At 27.1% G+C, this 21,625-nt stretch overlaps 1 protein-coding gene across 1 annotated transcript; it reads left to right on the top strand.

The window, feature by feature from the left end:
- Positions 1-2,669: 2,669 nt before the first annotated feature.
- Positions 2,670-15,353, top strand: LOC142321311 (regulation of nuclear pre-mRNA domain-containing protein 2-like). The gene is made up of 5 exons (XM_075359305.1): positions 2,670-2,692; positions 6,078-6,231; positions 7,875-8,004; positions 11,253-11,428; positions 15,195-15,353. Exons 1-5 carry the CDS (start codon positions 2,670-2,672, stop codon positions 15,351-15,353), a joined length of 642 nt encoding a protein of 213 aa, XP_075215420.1.
- Positions 15,354-21,625: the final 6,272 nt, after the last annotated feature.

Raw genomic sequence — 21,625 nt, 5'->3', positions numbered from 1 at the left:
AATATTAACTTTTTGCAGGTCATTGCTAAATCATTAGGAAAGTAGTTCCTTAGAAATGCTTACTTCAATTGACGGTTGAAGTTTTTTGATAAAATTATTTGGTGTACTCTATCAAACACTTATTTTTGTACGGCTGTATTATAACGTTTGAATTTTGCAGCTGAATCTGTATCATAGTGAGGGTCATTACAAAACAGATTTTCATTACAATATAGATGATCAACCGATCAGAAGCCTACTCTTTTCAATCAGTGACCTATCAGAAGCGGTTATTATTTAATATATCATCTGTTTTTTTACTTTGTTTTTAATCCAGTTTAGTAGTTAGCAAGCAGAGGCTAATTTGAAATTACATCAGTAGGTAACTATGTATCTGTATTATACTGTTTGTAATTTTTTTAGTATTAAAAAAGTCTTTAATACTAATCGATATTAAAGGAAAGGCAGAAATTATGACTAATAACCTATTGCCACAGAAATGTATATTTAATGTATTTTTTGAAAAATTAAAAATAAAATTCTGTTAACAATGTATCCATCATTGATTTAAAACAACAATCCTACCTATTCTACCAGCCTGTTATACTATTCTACTACTCTACTACTCTACTATTATGTGTACTTATATATCAAAATAAATTTTGATGTGGTATGAAATATTTTTATTTTTTTTAAAAATTACACTGATAGACAAAAAAAAATTAATGTTTCTCTATGTATGATACCATTTCTTGAATACATTATGATCTGTAAATACAGATACATTTATAAATAAATTATATAATAAAAAAGTTAAAACGAAGTTAAAACATATTTCAAGTTAAAATATTTAGTATAGTGTGTGTTGCTTTTACGTCCAACAGATAGCGCTGTTTTTCAAAAAAAGCATGTTTTTACCTGTTATAGGTGTGACATCTTAGGTATATAAATAGTAGGTATATGAAAACACGCACATATTCAAATGCAGTGTTGTATCAAAATTTCAAAGCAATCGGTGAAGAACTTTTGGAGATTTAAGATATTGAACAAATGAACATTTACATTTTTATTTATATAGATTTACATAAACAAAAATATACAGATCACACTAATAAATGACACCTTTCCATAAGTAAAAGATGCCTTACACAAGGTGCTCACATCACCTCATCACACGCAGTCCTCATGGGAGCCCATTATTATTAAAAAAAATTTTTTCTTAATTTATTTAATATTATTTTATTTAATGTATATTTAATTCTATTATATTTGTAATATTGTTCATTAGGTTGGTTCGAATCTTTCAGTTCAAACCCAGCTCACACAATAATAGAGGCTCACACACACACATATATATATATATATATATATATATATATGTATATATATATATATATATATGTATATATATATATATATATATATATATTTAAATAGCATATGACATGCTTGGTAATGTAAGGATTCCAATGCTGAGTCATACATCTAAATCAGTTCAGCTGTTAAGCTGCTATGGTGGAACAAACATAATACATACGTACACCCGAAATACATAACTACTTTTCGGGCAGTCATGTATTTATCATCAGTCTTTCTCAAAATAAAACTAATATTGATTTTTTTAACAGTTATAGTATAATATATGTTAAATCATTCAAATAATTGCTTTTTCACTTTTTTGGATTCAGAGGACAATGAAATGTCAAGAAAAAATGAGTGTAAATTCTGTTCATTCAATCATGCATATGTGAGAGGGAATTTTTGATATTATATTATTCTTATTTTTACAGATATTGACAATGGTTTTGGAATAATTGGTCCAAAAAAATTGTTGCTGGAGATAGTGCTAGTTTAATTTGCAGAGCCTCAATAATTGATTTCAATTCACATTTTGATTGGGAATTTCCAGATGCTTCCAATAAACAAGGTAGGTCATATTTTTTTTTTTAAATTTGAGCTTATAGTACTATTCATAACATAATCTTCATGTATTACTTGAAATAAAGTAGAAATTATGTATAGAAAGTCTGTTAATAAAACATCTGATTTTTTTCTTAGCTAGAAGCATTTGGGGATCCAAGTATAGGTCTTAGGAAGCATTGTGATTAATCTGGCTGACTTTTCTTCAAATATCATTGTATACTCAGATTTGTATATAATCAAGCTTGTTAAATGTTTCATTATATTAGGAGCAGCTGAAATGTTATGCTCACTGGAATGTAATGGTAGAACAAAATGTCGGACAAAGAAATAGGTGCTACCATCTTGTAGCTTCATTCTCCTAGTCAAATTGTTAACCCATGACCTCTCATATCTGTCAGTTAACATTGTTAGTCAAGTACTTCTACTATCCCAGTGTGTCTAAAACAACTTAAAGACTTCCATTTCAGTATTGTGACCCAAAAGAAAAATGGCAGAACATAGAATACCAGTACTATGATTATATATGCCCTAACCGGTCTCTTTTGTTTATTATATTGTATATAAATTTTTTTATGAAATAAATAACAATAGCAAAAATAGTTTTACGTATTAAATCTATCAACAAAAAATGCCAGTTAGATAAAAAAAAAATGTAAATGAAATTATCTATGAAAGAGAGAACTGAAAACTAAATTGGCTTATTATCTAAAATAAAACATACAACAAAAAATATATGCCTCTATAAATGCAGAATTAGGTATTTCGATATGGTAATTCGTCGAAAAGTGTTGTATGAGCAGAACGTTTGACAGTGATAAATATGGGCCTTTTAAAACAAATCCAAAACAAAGAAAATAAATTTTTCAGGAAAATATTTGGTTCAATAAGGAAAATGACATAATATACGTATATAAATTCCACCCCCACAAAATACTATGCCAAAAATTTAAAGAAATAAAAAAAAAATGCGTGAGAGATCGGCTTTCATAGGACATATTTTAAAATTAGTGATAATAGAATTGTAAAGAAAATACTCCTCTTTTATGAAAAGAAATAAAAACTAAAAGTATTTATTGTGATTACATTAAAAAAGACTTATCAAACTAGGAATAGAAATTCTGGACTTACAAAATGAGAAATTAATCAAAAAATTAAAATAAAAGGGAGGGTTTTTTATTGAAGAAGAAGCTCCAAAATAAAAAACATATAAATTAGTAACAAAAGAATTTAGGATAAAGGTCAGTAAGAGACAAAAAATACTGGCAGAAAAGAAAGAGTAGAACACCAAGAAAAGTGTTAAACATGATCCAAAGTTGGCTAGAAAAAAGACTATAACCACATTGAATTATGTTTACATAGGCAGGCATATATAGTATAGAATATTAAGGCAACATTTTAAGTTTTTTAAGATAATATTATTTATAAGATAATATAATTTTTAGATAATATCTACAAGATACTTTTAATTGAGGTAACTTAATTATAAACGCACAGTACATTCTACAGTAATTCAGATCAGAACTAAGCTACTGTCTCCTTTAAATTCTTAATTTTCATCCATTTATCATCTGCATTACTTGGTAATGCAGATCCATTCCCATTCTCATTATTTCCAGCATCACATTTTCCATTTCTTAAATTGTTTCCTGTTTCCTTAGCTTCTCCAAATCATACTAATCTCTTGCCACAACTAAATTGTGATCTGAATTTATACCAGCACCTGGATAAGCTTTAGCATTCTTTAAACAGTTTCTAAATCTTTGTGGTATCAGAATATAATCAATTTGATACTTTTCTCTGTCCATTCGTGTACCGTATTTTCCCACTGTCTTGTTTTTCCTTCCCTCTCCAACTACAGCATTCCAATCACCTAGTATTACTACAGATGCTTTTCTTTTCTTTCCCAATTAACTCTTCTATCTTTTCATAACACCGTTCTACTTCCTCATCTGTGTGCTGAGTGGTTGCCATGTACACTTCAGTTATTACAATATTTTTTATCTTCTCTTATCATTATCATCACCCTTTCATCAGCATACTCAAACTTTGATAAAATCTCCAATTTTTAAATAGAAGTGCATTTTAAAAATTTGTTCAAGCATTTTTCAGTTAGTATGTTCTAATATAATAGATAGTAAGTATATTGAGGATTAAGTTAAATCACTTTCAATTAAAATTTTCTTTAAATCCAACTCCTGATATCAACTTTTTCTTCAAAATCCTCCCTAACCGTAACAAATGTTTAAAATCATTCTACTGGAACAACTGCAAGACAGCATCCAGAAACAAAGACTTTTAGTAGCATGTGATCAATGCACAAGTAATTTTTCAGCAGTTTATATCTAACTTTAAAGTTTTGGAAATTTGAACTGAAATAGTATAAAAGAACTTGGGTGGAAAATTGTAAGAGATATTTTTACTAATCGGTGGTTATTTAAATAACTTATAATTTAACACATCGGTGGTAAATTACATTTGGTAGAATTTAAAAAGTAAATTCAGTTATTTTATTGAGAACAATAACATTTTTGTTAATCTATTTTTAATTAAAATACTATAAATTGTTCATCAGAAGTTTGCACCTCAATTAAAGCCTTGAGTATTTATGATATGAAGTTGTATAAGCGTGGAATATACTATCATTATTTACTAATGTAACAAAGATGAGTTTGCTTTTGAATAAAAATATGTACAACAGTATATTTCAGTCAGTTTAGTAACCAAACAAAGAAAAATATTAAAGTACATAAATAATACAACACTAGTTGTATTATTGAAGTACAATAATAAAACACTAGTTGTATTATTGAAGTACAATAATACAACAGGTACTGAGTGGTACTGTAACTATGTAAAAAAGCAAACATTTATCGTGTCCAAATATTGAAACACCTTTAATATTTTCCCTTAGCTTGTGATTTTAATTGATCCTTTCGTTTATTGTGTATATTGTATATGGATATATGTATGCTCTGTACATCCCGTTTTGGATTTACGTACTAAGATATAGTGAGATTGGAAGTATTAGAGTGCAGTAAGACATTAACTGTTTGTTAACAGTTACTTTTTCCTTTATTTTACATTTTACTTGTAAAACTCTCCTTTCTCTTATAAGGTGATAATCGATGGTAATAAATAATAAGTGGGGGATTAAGAATCTATATTCAGTAAAAATTTTAGTTATTGTTTTCCCACCAGAGAGAAAACAGTCATCGATGGGATCATACAGGCAAAAGATTGCATCTTGGCTTTGATCTGACCCAGATCAGTGGGATCAAAAATAAGGAAATGAAATATATAATGCTCCTTAATCTTTTAAGAAGATGAAGCATGAGACAAAGAAATACCATCTAAAGACAAGCCTCAAGGCTATCTTTTGAACTTTGGTCTATATTTCAACCGCAATTCCTCTGGAAATTGTAATATTTTCCCAGAATGCTGGTAACTTTTAATAATTATTGATTTTGCCTGTAATTTGAATACCCAAACATATGCTCTGTGAACCTGTGCTTTTCCTCTAGGTATTAAAAGATAACACAAGGTGAACCTAAAGCTTCCTACGGAAAAACTTAACCATTCCCAGAATTGTGTGGAGTGTCCAGTTGAGAAGTATCCAACTGAAATATTAAAACATTCCCTCCTGGAACATCCCTCCTCAGTGGTGTTCTAAAATGATTAATTATTTAATCATTTGCTAATAATGTTAACAATTTCCTAATGTTATTGTTTCATGACTACCAAAATTAATTCTTATTTAATTTTATATTTAATGCCATGTACAAGTAGATAACATTTTATTGGTTAATTTGTATTGTACTAAATGGTTACAAGTTAATTCTTATTATTAATAAAACATGAACTTGTTATCTTGTTTTACATAACATCAGCATATTAACATGTGTTGATGGTTACAGCTCATTCCATGTGTAAATTGCTTTCAAATTCTTTTTTCCTTTTTATGGATAGCAATATAGTTCTTTTTTTTTTGTAAACTTAGCAACTTTATTTATCTTCCTTATTGTTTTAGTTGAGATTTTTTTGTTGCAAAATTTAATCGCTTAAAATTTTATCTTTGTGTCATGTAGTTGAGGCAGATCTACTGGTCTGAAAACTGATAAGCTGCCAAAGCAGCTAACAACTTTGTATGTGCATTGTTTGTTTGGTTTTTATTTCAGAGGGGATGATAAGGTAAGAACAAAAGTTTTAAGGCTATTTACTATATGGAATGAAAGGAACATTTATGACGAATCATTTCTTGTCGACTTAGTGGGCTTACTCAGTTCACGTACGCCTGCACAAGCTCCTGTACCTGATGCTCAAGATTTTCAGGTAATTTCTATAATGCTTAACATGATTGAGTTTTTTATTTATTTAATCTTGAAATATAATTCATTATTATTATTATTCTCATTTATCTTTCTTTCTTTTGCCAATTCTTTTTACTAAAATAGAATTATCTACTGATGATGATTCATTAACAATTAAATTGAATGTAATAAATCAGTCCCTGTCATATAATACATACATTATTAAAAAAATTGTTATAAAATTGTTTATAATAAAACACAGAATTTAAGGGTATTCTATGACCAACATTGTTTCAAAATAGTAAACAAATAGACCAAGACCAACAAACTGTATTTTACCGTTGTTTTCATACCATAAATGTCATACTTTATTGATTCATTTCTTTCAAATCACTGTGTTATTATTTGAGAGTAACAAGTTGTAAATACTAATAAAAATTATTTATTTCCATTATTTTGGTTAAAGTATAGTTAAATCAGTCTTCTTTTACATTGGCAGTGAATAGGTTAAGTGAAATGCTTTTTAGAATGGTCTGAAACATGTATTTTAGCAGTTATTTAAATCACAAGAAGAGTAGTAGTCTCTTTTATCTTTTTATTTGGTTAGTACAATTTTCCAACTTCTTAAACATCTGTTTATATTTTTTAATCCTTTCACAATGGTAGGTAGAATATTTACTTGTTGCTTCCTCTGTTGAAATAATGTAAGATTAAGTTTGTTGTTAAACAAAAAATATCTTTTGGAATTGATCTGTTGTTTCATAAATAAGTGACTTTTGAAAAGTCAGGGAAAATAATTTAATAATACTTCATTTTAAGAAAATTTTTTTCATTTTATCTTGTTTTAAATTTGCTTGTAGGTCGTTTTTGTAGATAAATATTGTATATGGGTTGTAGTAATATTAGGAAAGAAATAGTGCTGTGTAGTAACAGCTTATTTTTTGTATCTTCCTCTTGCAGTAATATGTTACTAGAATCAAATCATTACTTTGAAAAAAATCAAAACTTATATATATTTATAATTTCCTTCATAAAAATATAATTATACATTTTAACTTATGTTTTATTCTTGTTTAACCGCTTTGTCATCGATTACTGCATGCATTTATGTAAAGAGTATGTTACTTGTATTCTTAACTGCTGTACAGGTAACACCAAAAAGAATTTTTATATTTTACTTTTTAGCTTGGATTTAGAAGAGGCAATACAAGAATTGAAGGATAAATTTGAGAGTGGATTTACTGTTTCTGGAGAAAGGATGAAACTGTTTAAATTTATGACAACAAAAACTCTATACAGATTATACATAAGTATAGATTATGTTGATGTATTAGGAATGGTGGTACGCAACAACAGTTATTTTGCTAAACAATACATCTAAGAAACAGTAATAAAGTAACTTGATTAGTGAGATACAATTGGTAATAGGAAAATTATATTTTAGTTTTTCTAACATTTTATTGAACTGGAACTTATAGGTGGGTAATTTGTTTATTGTTTTTTTTTTTTTTAATACTTCAGTAGTTTCCTTCACTTTTTTACAGCTTATAAAAACTCTAAATGATTATAGTTTACTCATTTTTATTCCCTCGTATTCTTTTTATGTTTTATTACTTATAGATAAATAATCCATTTTCTAAATATTATGTAATAATTTCATTACAGCCATCAGCACTTATTTCCAAAGTACGTAGCTGCAAAACATTAGAAGATGACACTGATTTAAGACTGAAAATTGTTAACGAAAGCCATCTGCAATTATCAGATGCTGATGCTTTAAGATCTTCTTTGAAAGGTATATATTTTTAATGCTGGTAAACCTTGTTAATTAAGTTTTGCACATCTCATTGAATTGTTAATCTATACTAGAATATTTATATACTGCTTTAATATTGATTTTATATAGGAAGAATTTGTTAGTTTGGTATAAAATATCTTCCTAATAAATCCCATGTGATTGCAAACAGATTATTTTCTGCCCTGTTTGAAGTATATGAATAGTTAAGGTTTCTTCAGTGGGAAGAAACAGTTGTGCAATACCTCATTCTAAAGAACTTTTTAATAAATGCAGATCCATGTAAAATTATGTTGTTTTAAACAATTTAAAATTAATGGCCTAAAACTTACAATTTGAAGTTGTTATTCTGACAATCAATTATCAAATAAAAATAATTTTAACAATTATTATGTTGCGTATAATGTGAGTCAAATGTTAAAAACTTAGATGTAATTCAAAATCTACAACACCAATTTTGATTATGGATAGAATAGAAATCTTCAATGAAGTTAAAAACATTTTTCAATTAAAACTTGCTTTAAAAAAAAAAGCTGCCTTTTCTTAAATTTTTTATTATATCATCACAAGTGTCAGTATTATATGGTATCTTTATCAACTTTGACTTATGAGTTTGCTTACATTCAGAAAATGTTACTCTATGAATTTTCACAAATTTTAATTGTAGTAGTCTTGTGCTTTAAATATGAGTTTTTCTTTTAATTTGCTGTACAAAAATGTATTATTGCTTCATAAATAAATATTAACAGACTTCATTGATTGTAGAATTTTGGAATGCAGTAATGCAGTGTAAGATTGTGTTATAGCTAGTGAAAAATTTATTATTTTGAAAAATTAATTAAATCAGGAATTTTGAAAAAATCTTCTTTTCATTGTTTAATTACTTTGTGAATATAGCTAGAATAGCTATATAAATGGGAAAGTATGGTGATCATGTCAAAAATAGGGTATCAGGTTTTTTTAAATTGAAAAATAGTTTTGTGTATTGTTTAATTTTTTATATGGCAATTTTTAATATTATTTTATGACTTTTTTTTAATTAATTGTGGTTTTTTATCACCAACAGTTCTCAAATGGACCATTAATATATATATTTTCTAGAATTGATCCTTTCAGGAATCGTATTCCTCTGCACTATACAAATTATATTAATCCGATCAACCCAAGTACAGAATTAATAAAATAAAATAAAATATGATGACACCTACCTTATTCCATAATCCAAGCAAGAGCACTTTCGCAAGTACCTCACAACATCAGTTGCTCTATATAATTTTAAACATTGTTGTTGCAAATTACACATTAAAATTAAAAACCCTGTATTATATGTTTACGCCATCGCGTAAAGTTGTTTTATTCCAATGAATTCAAGGTTATGGTCGAGTCTTGTAGTTTACAGGCTTGGTAATTTTATGAATTGTCAATATATAAAAAAGTGCTGCTATCTAAAGCAGCTTTTATGATTGTGTCATTCTCATACTCTGTATGTAGGTTGATCAAATTAAATTTACTTTTATATGTATATATTATATATGTAAAATCTTTCTAAAATGTCAAAAACCCTATTATTTGTATTAATATTGTATTTCTTAATTTCCAGTTCTTCTAAATTTGTATGAATATCAGATATTGAATGTGTATTTTCAATAAGATGATCAGAAATATTAGAGTAACCAGTTTCCTACTTTTATAATAATATCTAAAGTGCTCATCAAATCTAGATTTAAAGGATCTAGTGGTTTTACTTCTATAAATATGGTCACAATCACTGCACTTTATTTTATAAATACCACGTAAATTGTGTAAATCATATGAAGCAGGGCTGGTGTGCTTCCATTCCATGCTTTGTCTTTTGGACTCTTGATTCAAGATGGTGAACCCAAGTTTCATCACACATTTAAATCTTGTTTAGAAATGAGTAACCTTCCCTTTCATAGCATTCTTTCAAGGCTGTATACACTTAAGGTCTTGCTTTCTTTTGTTGTTGTGTTAACTCTTTCGGGACCCACCTTGCACTTGTTTTGCTGTACTTGAACTTGTTACTGATAACATTATAAACTGTGCCAACACTTACTACAATTGTTTTTGCTATATGTTCAACTATATGTCGGTCTTCACGAATAATATTGTCAATGCCCGTTTCAAGCAAAGGAGTTGACACTTCAACTGGTTGGCCAGGACCTTGCTCGTCAGTCACTGAAGTTCGACCGTTTTTGAACTGTTCTACCCGCTTATAAAAATTTCCGCAGTTCATACAACTTTCACCTGACTGTAAAATCATTCAAGAAAGGATTTTAGCCGGTTTTTCACCTTCAGAAAGCAAAACATAGATCCCTGAACGTTGTTAAACTAATGTGGAAACTTCAAATGGACATGCCATTGTTAAATGCAATATGGAGGTTATAAACAAAACAATTTTTATCCGCCAGCTGTTCCCAGCTCATCCCAGTAATGCCAACCTTAAATCATGAAAGTACAGTACTCCTCCTACTAACTGTTTCATTTCTACATCAATTTGTCTCTTTAATTATTGAATGTCCCCGTACATAAAAAAGTAAGTTTAATTTGATCAACCTACATACAGAGTGTGATGATGACACAATCATAAAAGCTGCTGTAGGTAGCAGCTCTTCTTTAGACATTGATAATTCATATTTCAACTCTATACATTACATAACTTTGGCTAGCTAGTCTACATGGATTTCTATTTTATTTTTATTATTGATTTTAATTTTGACTTTTAATTTGATTTTATTAATGACTTCATATTTTACATGTGTGTAATTTATAATTTTAATTTACAATTTAAAATTTTTGAATTAAAAAAATCTTTAGTTTTATTTCTGTTTTGATTTAACTAAAAATGATCTTTTTACAATTTTAAATCTCATGAATTGTATAGGGATTTTAATTTTAATGCGTAATTTTCAATGAACATTTTGAAAAATTATATAGAGCAACTGATGATGCAAAAACTTTTGTGGTACCCACAAAAGCGCTCTTGCTTGGATTATGGATTAAGGTAGATGTCATCCTATTTTATTTTATTTTATTAATTCTGTACTTTGGTTGATCGGATTAATATAATTTATGTGTATACATATATATTATATTACATTTTTAATGTAATTGCTTTATCATCATTTATAAAAAGAGATTTTTTAACTAATTTTCTATTTGTAAAACATTTGTGTATTTTCATTATTATCTGTATTGCACTTAAATTCTAATATTACAATGTTTTACAGATCGTAGGCATGGTGAGGATGTGGTGGCCGAAGTTGAAAATGGTATTGATAAAATGGAGGCTTACATTAAAGCTCTTGAATTAGAAATTAAGGAGAGACAAGAACTGATAGAACTTTTAGATCTTGCTGATGTTTTTTATGAAACACAAAAAGGTGAAGCAAGGATAGTTTGTAATGTAAGTAAATATGATTACTATTATTTCTTTCATGGCCTCTTTAATGTTTATTCTGGTAAGAAATTGTATTTCTTTTTCTTCCTGTATAATTTTATGGTTGATTTATGTATATGGATCATTTAAAAATTTAATGGTGAAAAATGCTTTTATCAGTTACTGATGAAAGAGTTACTGAAAGGAGTAACACCAGTTACTGCTCTCAGTTAACTGATTTTTTTTTTTTTTTACTTTTAAGGCCGCAAAGGACCACTTTAGTCAGAATAATTCAAGTCTTTTTTGCCAATCTTTTGGCCTTTAAGTTCTTAGCTTTTACTTTCATGTTACTTTCACGTTCACCTGTCATGATGTCCTTAAAATATTCATCTCCTTCCTTTCTGAATTAGTCAAAAAATAACAGTGCAGCGTCTGTATTTTTTACTACATTGATCAATAGCATTGCATTTTAGTACCTCACATAGATTTTAATTTATTTGAAATAAACAGGGCAGTTTCATGGGTTACGGTGGGAAAACATGTGGAAATTTTTTATGTCATCAAGAGTTTGATGTAAGTCCTTTATTACATATATTGATTACATAAGCTTCTAAAGTAATGAAACTTGTACAGAATATGAGAAATACAGTGTTGAGATTGGTTGTCCTTGAATTAACCAGGATCATGATTACAGTTCACGAACGGGTATTACTTTCCACATATTCTTTGTGCACATTGACTGTTCACCATGTATATTATTAACATGTTTAATATCTTGAATGTCAATATCTTGAAGCTTAACTCCTTAACTAAGCTAGTCAATGTTTTTTTCTCACCGGTTTGAAAAATCTTTAGTAGATAAATTGTGTTTTGTAAAACTTAATAAGTTTAAACTTTATAGGAAAAAGTATCGACATTACAGATTGATCTTTCCAGGTTCATAATTAATCTTTTAACTAGTTGTTTTTTCAAGTTACAAAAATAATTTGGGTTTTTTATAGAAGAAAGAAAGTAGCAATATTTGTTTTACATTTTTAAAAAAGATCTCTGGTTTTTTTAATCATATATTTTTAAAAAATTTTGTACATTCTATGTAAAAAAAATTGTTCATTTTCAACCAAAATGTTCAACCTTAAAATGCCAAATTAAATAAAAAACTTATATTTATTTCATATAGAGTAAGAGAATAATAAAATCTATATTTTCAAGTACAAATGATAATTATAAAATAATTTTCAAATAAAATAATATGAACATTTTTATCATTATTAATTTTACTTATAATTAATATTTAGTTCCCATTTTTATCGGTTATTATTTGAAATAATGTTTGGAGACTACTTACAATATCTAAAATTAAGGTTCTCTTTTTATACTTTAAATATTTTTTAGTAATTTACTAAAATATATATTTTGATTGCTACTTAAAAACAAACAAAATTGACCTTGAAAAATTTAACAATCAAATATTTATTTTCTTTATTTTGTTTTACTGTTTCTCCTCAAAACAACTTAAATCAGCATATAATCATTATAAGGTCCATAAAGTAATATTTAACTATTTATTTAAGCAATAAAGCGAATTCTTAGTTATAGAATTTAAAAACTATAAAAAGAATGTCAGATTTTATTGAAGGAAAACATTAAAAATTAGTATAAAATTAAATTTAAAAAATTTTTTTAATTATGATGGAATGGCGTTTTTCAACAGTTATTTATAGATAAGGCATATTAGATCTGGAGGGTCGAAATAGGAGAAAACTTTTCCCACGCATGAGACCATGTGATGTGGAAAAGGCTCGTAAAAGTAAGTATTTGGATTAACGTATGAAACTTTATAAAAATAACTTTGTGCTAATTTTTTTTTATTAACAAATTTAAAAAAAATTATTTTTTTCAGTTTTCTTTTGTTTTTTTTAATATGTAAATTATTTATTAGAACAACAAAATGCCACTAACACCATAAAAAAGCTGAGAAAATTCTACACAGTTTTAATAGTGAGCACTTTTTTCTATGATCACTAGATTTGGCAGTATTTAATAAACAAATGGCCACTCACTAAGTAGGTGCACTACTGCTGCAGCAGTATATACTTACGAGTTGCATGTGCCATAAACAGATGCCCATAACTTGTGATTTATTAAAGATATTTGAGAAATTTAAAATGGTATATAAGTACCAAGACAATTTGGTATACAAGTACTGAAGACGTTAATCATATTGAATGTTTGAATTCTCGGTTTTATTGTTTAAGTGTTAAATTTTGCAATTTGTTAATATTAATATAAGCCGTGTAATCATAAACAGATTTCAAAAACTAAGAATTCATGTTTGTAATGTCTTTTCAAGGCCATTATCTATGAATTCTGTAAGGAATATATCTAAAGGTTATTTATTATTTTTTCAAATTATTTCAGTTGTATCTTATCCTCTCCAATTAGAAAAAGCAATCGCTATTTATTGTAATCTTTTAGATTTAAAATTGATTTAGGAGTTATGAGTTAGGTAAAACACATACTTTCAGATGGTGGAATCGGTTTTAATAAAACTTTAATTTTTCTGTGAGTTTTATTAGCAAAAAGTTAAAATAATCTCCAAAAAGATGAAAATATTGCTGTAAAGAAATTGTAAAAAGATAATGAAAATAGATTTTTATTTTAATCTTTGTAAAGTTGTAGATAAACATATGTTCTATTAATGTGTAACTTACAATAGTGACTTATTAGTTTTTTTAAAATTTGTTTTGAAGTACAGGGCTTTAATCAATAAATTGAAAAATTTAACTCTTAAAGAAGAAAATCAGGAATTCAAATGTTTTAAATACTTTCAAAATATGATTAATTAATTTTGTTTAGTCTTAGAGAGTTATACATGCCATTTTGAATTTCTCAAATAAATCACAAGTTACAGGCACTTGTTTATAGCATGTGCGACTTATGGCATGTATACTGCTGCAGCAGTTGCACCTACTTAGTAAGCGGCTTTTTGAGTAATAAATACTGCTTAAAAAAGGGCTCACTAGTAATATTGTGTAGAAATTTCTCAGCTTTCCAATGGTGCCAGCGGCGTTTCGCTATTTTAATAAATAACATATATTAAAGAAAAACTGAAAAACACTATTTTTTTACAATAATTTGTTAATAAAAAAAAAAATAATAAAAAAAAAATAGCAACAAGATATTTTTATAAAGAGTCTCATGTATCCACACATGAGACCCTTTAGGGACTCTTTCCACTTGGTCTAATACATGGGAAAATATTTTCTCTAATTTTGTCCCTCCAGATCTAATGTGCCTCACCTTGTCTATTAGTAAAATTAATTAAAAATTTTTTTTTTTTTGTTAATGTTTAATTAATATAATATATATTGCTGAAATTTATTGGTGATATTTAATATTGATTTATTTATAAAGTCATAATTTTTTTTTCTGTATAGATTGTTGATATAGTATTATTCTTAAAAATAATATTGTACAATTAAAGTTTATTTGTTTTCTTAATATTTGGAGCACAACCACATTACTATACAAAATTAGATTGTATATATATATATTAATTTTTTAAAACTACTGCTTGTTAACTTAATTTGTTAATTAAATATGTTAATACTCTCTTTAGCATAACGGGAAGAACATGTTTTCAGAGTATTAATCCAGCTTTGTCCCGTTTATCTAGTTTTTTTTTTAATAATAGAACCATCAAATAATTAAAAGTCTTTATCAATGTACTTTTTGTATTATTAATCAACATGATACAATACTACTAAACAGAGTTTTTAAAATCTGGATGCAGGAAAAGTTATCGAAGATGGAGTACTTATGCAAAACACATTCTTCCTGGAAAAAAAAAAAGGTAAAACTACATTTACTGTTTCCTACTTTAGGTGACATTCATTATATATTAACAAATAAAATAATATTTGTATATAAAAAAAATATAATAATTACGTGATAAAAAGTCAAAATTTTGTAGAATTTTTTTTAATAATGAGATAATGAGAATTGTTAAGACTATGTAGTAGATCCTTCTTTCTAAAATATTATTAGAAAAGCTTCAGTTCAAGTTAATTGGGATTGTGCTGTACAATTTTCGTGCAAGTTTTATTTCTTTTTTTTATAGTTTAGTTATCTATATTTTTTAATCTGTTACATTATAACTCTAAAAAGGTTTTTGTAAATACATTTTATTTTGTTATGGTGAAAATTTAATATATTTTAGATTTATCATTCTATAGAAAGGATTTTTGTGTTTAAATATAGTCTCATTAGATATTTGTTAATTTTCCAAATGCATTCATTATCTTTATCATCTAAATGTGTTATTATTGTATTTAAAAATAAAAAAAAAGATAATGTCAAATTTATTGTTATAACTGCTTATTTCTTTTTAAAAAAATATATATATTTATATATGCATGAATATATTTATAACTTGAAAATGATGCTGGCTTTGAAACTATAAGGTTAATTTTTATTTCATGTGAAGTTAATATAAATAATTTATTAATTAGCTTCTAATATAAACTGTGAGTAGATTAGAAATTAATAAAATAAAAATATTCGGTTGTGTAGATAGAAAACCAGTATTTTGTTAAAAAAGTATTCCTGAATTGTAAAATGGTAGTATATGAAAATAAACAACTTTTTTTGTTTTGAATTCCTAAAATTCCAGATCATCCTGAATCATTTTTGTTCTTATTAGAGTAAAAAAAAATTAATAATCAATTTTTAGGTGGCAGATGGAAGGTCTCAGATATTTAGGACATTCATTCACTTAAAAATATCCATTATTTAAATTTTATTTTATTATTTAAACTTTATTTTATAATTAATTGTATTTCAGTTAAAAATAAGTAATTTATAAACATTTATACATAATTTGGTTGCTTTTTAGGTTAGATTTAATTGTTTATGTTGCAATTACTTACTGCGTAACATAACTTTAAAATTTTTACATGGACATGACACTTGTACAACATTGCTTATTCTGCTATTAAACTCATCCCTTCCCCCCCCCCCCCCGTGTAATCTGCATTGTGACAAATATAAGCTTGTCACAATGTAGATTATTTTTAGTATTAAAAATAATCTAGACCAAAAATTGCATCCCAGTATTACAACTTACAACCCTTTGAAAAATATAGACCCATAATTTCTTACTAAATCTTTGGTATTGCGTTATGCATTGTTTTTGAGTTACAAGATGATATGATGTTTATAGTATATGCATTTTCTTACTCATCTGCTGCTGGTAATATATGAATTTATTTTTTTAATAGAAGTTGTAAAGATTATTTTTGTTTTTTCTTCAAATTTTTTTGATAATTATTAAAATTTATTCATATTTCATTACAATAATAGTAATATCAGTAATGCTTAATTACTATTAATAAATTATGTATAAAAATCTTTATTCTTAGGTTTAATACCTTTTTCCCCAAATTCCTAAACTTTTTTCATAATTATTTATATAATTAAATAATCATTTAATCTAATATTATTTTGCTAGCACAAACATTTCAAAGAAATTAGTTTCACTCAAGTTACATCATTAAATTAAAATAATAATGAAGTAATTAAAATATATATATATATATATATATTTAATTAATTACTTATTTTCCTAATGTGTATGTTGAAATCTGTTAAGCCAGTGAACAGTAAGCAACCCTCCCCCTGGCCCAATGAGATAAAGACATGTAAGTGAGGTGTAGTCTTGTACAGACTCAGGTCATCCATTCTTGAAACGTGTGGTTAATTCAACCCCGACTCCAAAGTACACTGGTTTCTGCTATCTGGTATTCTAATCTGTATAAAGCAACTAACTTTTACTGAAATTTAAACCTCAGAACTTTCACCTAAGAAAATCAGCTGTTAAACAACTAATTTGTTATAAGTTTGATTTACTTTATATATATTTGTACTTGAAACAATTAATTAGAATTAGCATTTACAAAAACATTTAAATCAGCTGATTTTGAAAACTGAAATTTCATTGCAATTTATATGGGACATTAATGAAAACATCTGATAAAGCTATTTCAGGAACAGTGAAACCTGATTAATGCTAGAATAAGAGTGGTATTAGAATGACTAGGGGATGCCTTTGACTGTATAAGGTAATTTTGATAATAGAGGTTAAAGATATTGTATTGAATGATTACTTGCTCAGTTCAAAACAAAAGATTAGTTGCTTTCTTTGCTGTTCATTACATTATTTTTTTATCTGTATAGAACTACATTAATTAATATGACTAATTATTTTACTGGAGGGTAAGAAACAAACCATGTACTGAAGGAGTTTAGAAATTTTATCTACTGTTTTTATTTTTACTCGTTCCACATTCAAAGTGTCATATTTTCACGGCCTTCTTGGTTTTTATAAACAAAAATTTATCAATATTGCCAGTTTCCACAGAATAACTTAAATCTAAAAAAGTTCACTTTGCATTATATGTGTTTCAGTATCACTTAATCTATTATCTTTTATGTACACTTTATACATTGGTAATTAGAATATTTCTAGCATTACAAATATTAAAGAAAAGTATTATGAATTTTCATTACTTAATTGGCTTCCAATCTTTTTTCTTCTATAACCATGTTTTTGACAATTATTTCTTACATTATAATCATTCTTATTCTTTTCAAAAGTATAACTTGTGTTCGTATGAAATTATTTATAAAAAAAATCCTTTTTTTTCATTGGTAAAAAATCTTTTTTAATTAACTGAATTTATGTGATTCAGTGTAGTCTCTAGTACAATTTAATTTTTACCATTCATGTTGCTTCCCTTTTCCTTTAATAAAAATGTTATTGTGTTCATAAATTTATTGAAATGAGCTTAAATAATGTCTTTATAAAATAGATATTGAAGGACTGCATGATTACAGTTTTCTAACTGCTTGCAAAAGTCATCCTTGTTTTTATAGTTAACTATTTTTTTATTAGTAATATCCACATTTAAAATATTTATCTTTAGTATTACTTTTTTATATTACGCTTTCACATGTTATTTACTTTATTTTCTTCTTATGCATCTTCCTTGGTCATTAGCGATTCTAATTTCTCCCATAATATTTTTGTCACTGGTAAAAAAAAGAAAATTTCTTCTAGCATAATTTAACTTTATTTAAGAATGATTTTGTTAAATATTGCGCATCAAATCAGTACATACAGTATTAATTGGCATATCCTTGCTAAAGAGTGAATTTTTCAAGATGCTACTCTTGCAGATTCTACTTGTTTAATGACAGAGAAAAATTAACCGACAGAAGTATGATAATATAAATTTCACCAGGCTGCAGGTGACCATTTTTGCCCAAATCAACTCCTCAGAGCATTCAATTTAAGAATTTAAAAGTGTAGATGCACTATACTATTAGAAAATTATTTTATTTTTGTTATAGATTATTCAACTATAATTTACGTTATATATAATATAAACTGCTTACTAATATATTATTTATTTCCCTTAAACGCTGTCAGCTATTCTGCAATCTTCCGGAGGGATAATTTATATTTAAGATATATAAAAGTTTAAAACTCACATATTTAAGTATACATAACAGTTGATCATCATTTTTTAAAGTTGAAGTCTTAAGTCGAAATAACTACGTCCGTATTGTAATAGTATCACAATTGTTATACTACAAGGTAACAATTGTGATACTATTACAATACAGACGTACTTACTTCAACTTAAGACTTTTACAAAATGACAATCAATTATTATGTACATTTAAAATGTAAGTTTTAAAATTTTATGTATTTCAATTATAAATTATAATCCCTCCTGAAGATACCAAGGTAGCTGAAAGAGCTTGAGGGAAACAAGTAATATATTGGTAAGCAGTTTATATTATATATAATTGTACTTTACCAACGTTGCCATGTTAGAAAAACTTAATTTATGTTTCATATAATGTGAATAATTCTTTTAAATGATTGTGAAACATTTGGTAAATAATATACATCACCAATAGTTATACGCCTTCAGCAGAATGAAAACCCAAAAAAGACTTCCTGAGGAATACCTTCCTCTAATCGTGGTGTTATGGCATGCTTTTATTTTATTGGGATCTTTTCTATAAACTTGATGTTTATACACTGGTTCTAGTGGCATAGATTTTAATTCTATTTCATCTAAATGTAAAATTATATTACTGGCTGGAACTAACCTGATTTATCTATATCAAATAGCAGTGAATCAATCCTTCTCATTTGGTAAACTTCTTGTCTATAAATTGAAATTATCTGAACCAGTCATAAGTAAAAAAATGTCAAGGTTGGATGTACTTTTATTAAGGTAGTTAGAATAGTCTAAAGCTAATCTGACTAAATTTATAGCCACTGATTTTGTTGGTGTGTTTAACAATGATCTAAATCAGTGGTTCCCAAACTTTTCCGAGTTGCAGCGCCCTTTTTCAATTAAAATTTTTCCATGGTGCCCTACCGTAAGTAAAATCATGACTACTTGTAAATAAGAGATAAAAATAAATAAAACTTGTGTATCTTCATTATTTTTTACTTTATTAACATTAAATTAATGATTATAAATGTCTTGATTCAATTAGTTATGAATATACAATATTTCATGGCGCCCCTATGAAGAGCCATGTCTCTCCTAGGCACCGCGGTCCACAGTTTGGAAATCACTGATCTAAATTATTAATATCAACAATATTGATTAATTTGGATCATAATTGTATCTGCTTTTGCGGTGGTAGTGAGGGGTTACTCTTACATATTTATTGTTGGATATTCTGAAGTAAACACGCTTGTATCCTCTTCTTCAAAGCAGGTTAGGGGACAGTGTAATAAAACCTAAATTAGTTTGGCTCATCATGCTTTGCTTCCAGCTCTTGATGAAAAAAGGTTATGTAAATATTTCTACCTTCCTCCATCAAAATCCCCTTCACAAGAAATCTGCAGACAACCTTTTCCAATATGGTGGTTGTCATATTTTTGGTGAAATTTAGCATATTAATACGCATGACTTTATTTCCTTGGTACCACTATTATGTATCTGTAGTATTTGTGTAAACTGTACCTGTATTTACTTGTATATACCAAACCCCTACAGAAACAGTAGTATCATATTGGGTCAGTCTAACTCTGAAGTGTTACTGTAAGAAAATGTGTTACAATTTTAAAAATGTATTTATAGGAGACCATTCTTTCAGTATTGTAATTTGAATCGATCCTAATCCTTTTATAAATTGATAAAAAGTTTATTTTTTATTCTCATTTCGTAATTGTTTATTTAGTAGTAAAAGAATCTGTAGACAAATAATGTGGCCACCACATATGATGCAAATTTTATTTGTTGATGAAGCTAAACGTCATGTTTTTTAATTTAATAACATTACCTTTGTATAATCTTTGTTATGAATGGATCATAATATAATCCTGTGGAACAGCCACATAATCTTTTCCAATTTTATCAACAAGAATTAATTTAGCGTGCAACAGCAAAAGAGCTAATTCTTAGCGGTTGTTAATAAGAATTTTCCTGCTGTTTCCTTTTATTATATCAATGAGCCAATAAACTATTAGGTAACGTATATCTAATTGAAGCTCCACTTATATTTAATTTTTTTTTAACAGCATTTGTAATGGGTCAGCTATAAAATTCTGTGTGTGTAAATTTTGCATTGGGTCAATATTTTTGAGCAGACAACTACAATCCATGCAGACAAGCAACAATGATCAAAAGAATATTTTACAATAGGGGATTAATTTGAAGGTTGTCTCCACTTGAACAAAACTGAATAAAATAAGGTGATTATAAAGAATATTTAATCGGGTCGCATTGACCTGACGTAAGTTATTAAGTGTTGGTTTACAATCCTTCTAAGTAAAAAATTTAAGTTTTTATAGTTATCAACCTGATTTACTTTTGTTTTAATATAGATAACATTATTTTAACTGTTTGTTTTCTCCAATCAGTTTTCCAGCGACTGCCGGATGTGAGTGTATAGGCAAATTCAATTGCTGCTACTGGCTTGCCAGGCCTGACGTAGCTGCAGATGTAAATGTATTAGATGCAGATGGTAAATGTTTAGAACCGACTCAGGTCAACCGCTCCTGAGATGTGTGGTTAATTGAAATCCGACCACCAAAGAATCCACAGTTTAGAATTCAAATCCATATAAAAACAACTGCCTTTACAAGGACTTGAACCTCAAACTCTCGACTTCAAAAATCAGTGGATTTTGTGA

The sequence above is a fragment of the Lycorma delicatula genome, chromosome 3 (genome assembly GCF_047948215.1).
Source record: "Lycorma delicatula isolate Av1 chromosome 3, ASM4794821v1, whole genome shotgun sequence".
Lineage (NCBI taxonomy): Eukaryota > Metazoa > Arthropoda > Insecta > Hemiptera > Fulgoridae > Lycorma > Lycorma delicatula.
This window is presented reverse-complemented; position numbering and strand designations above follow the sequence as displayed.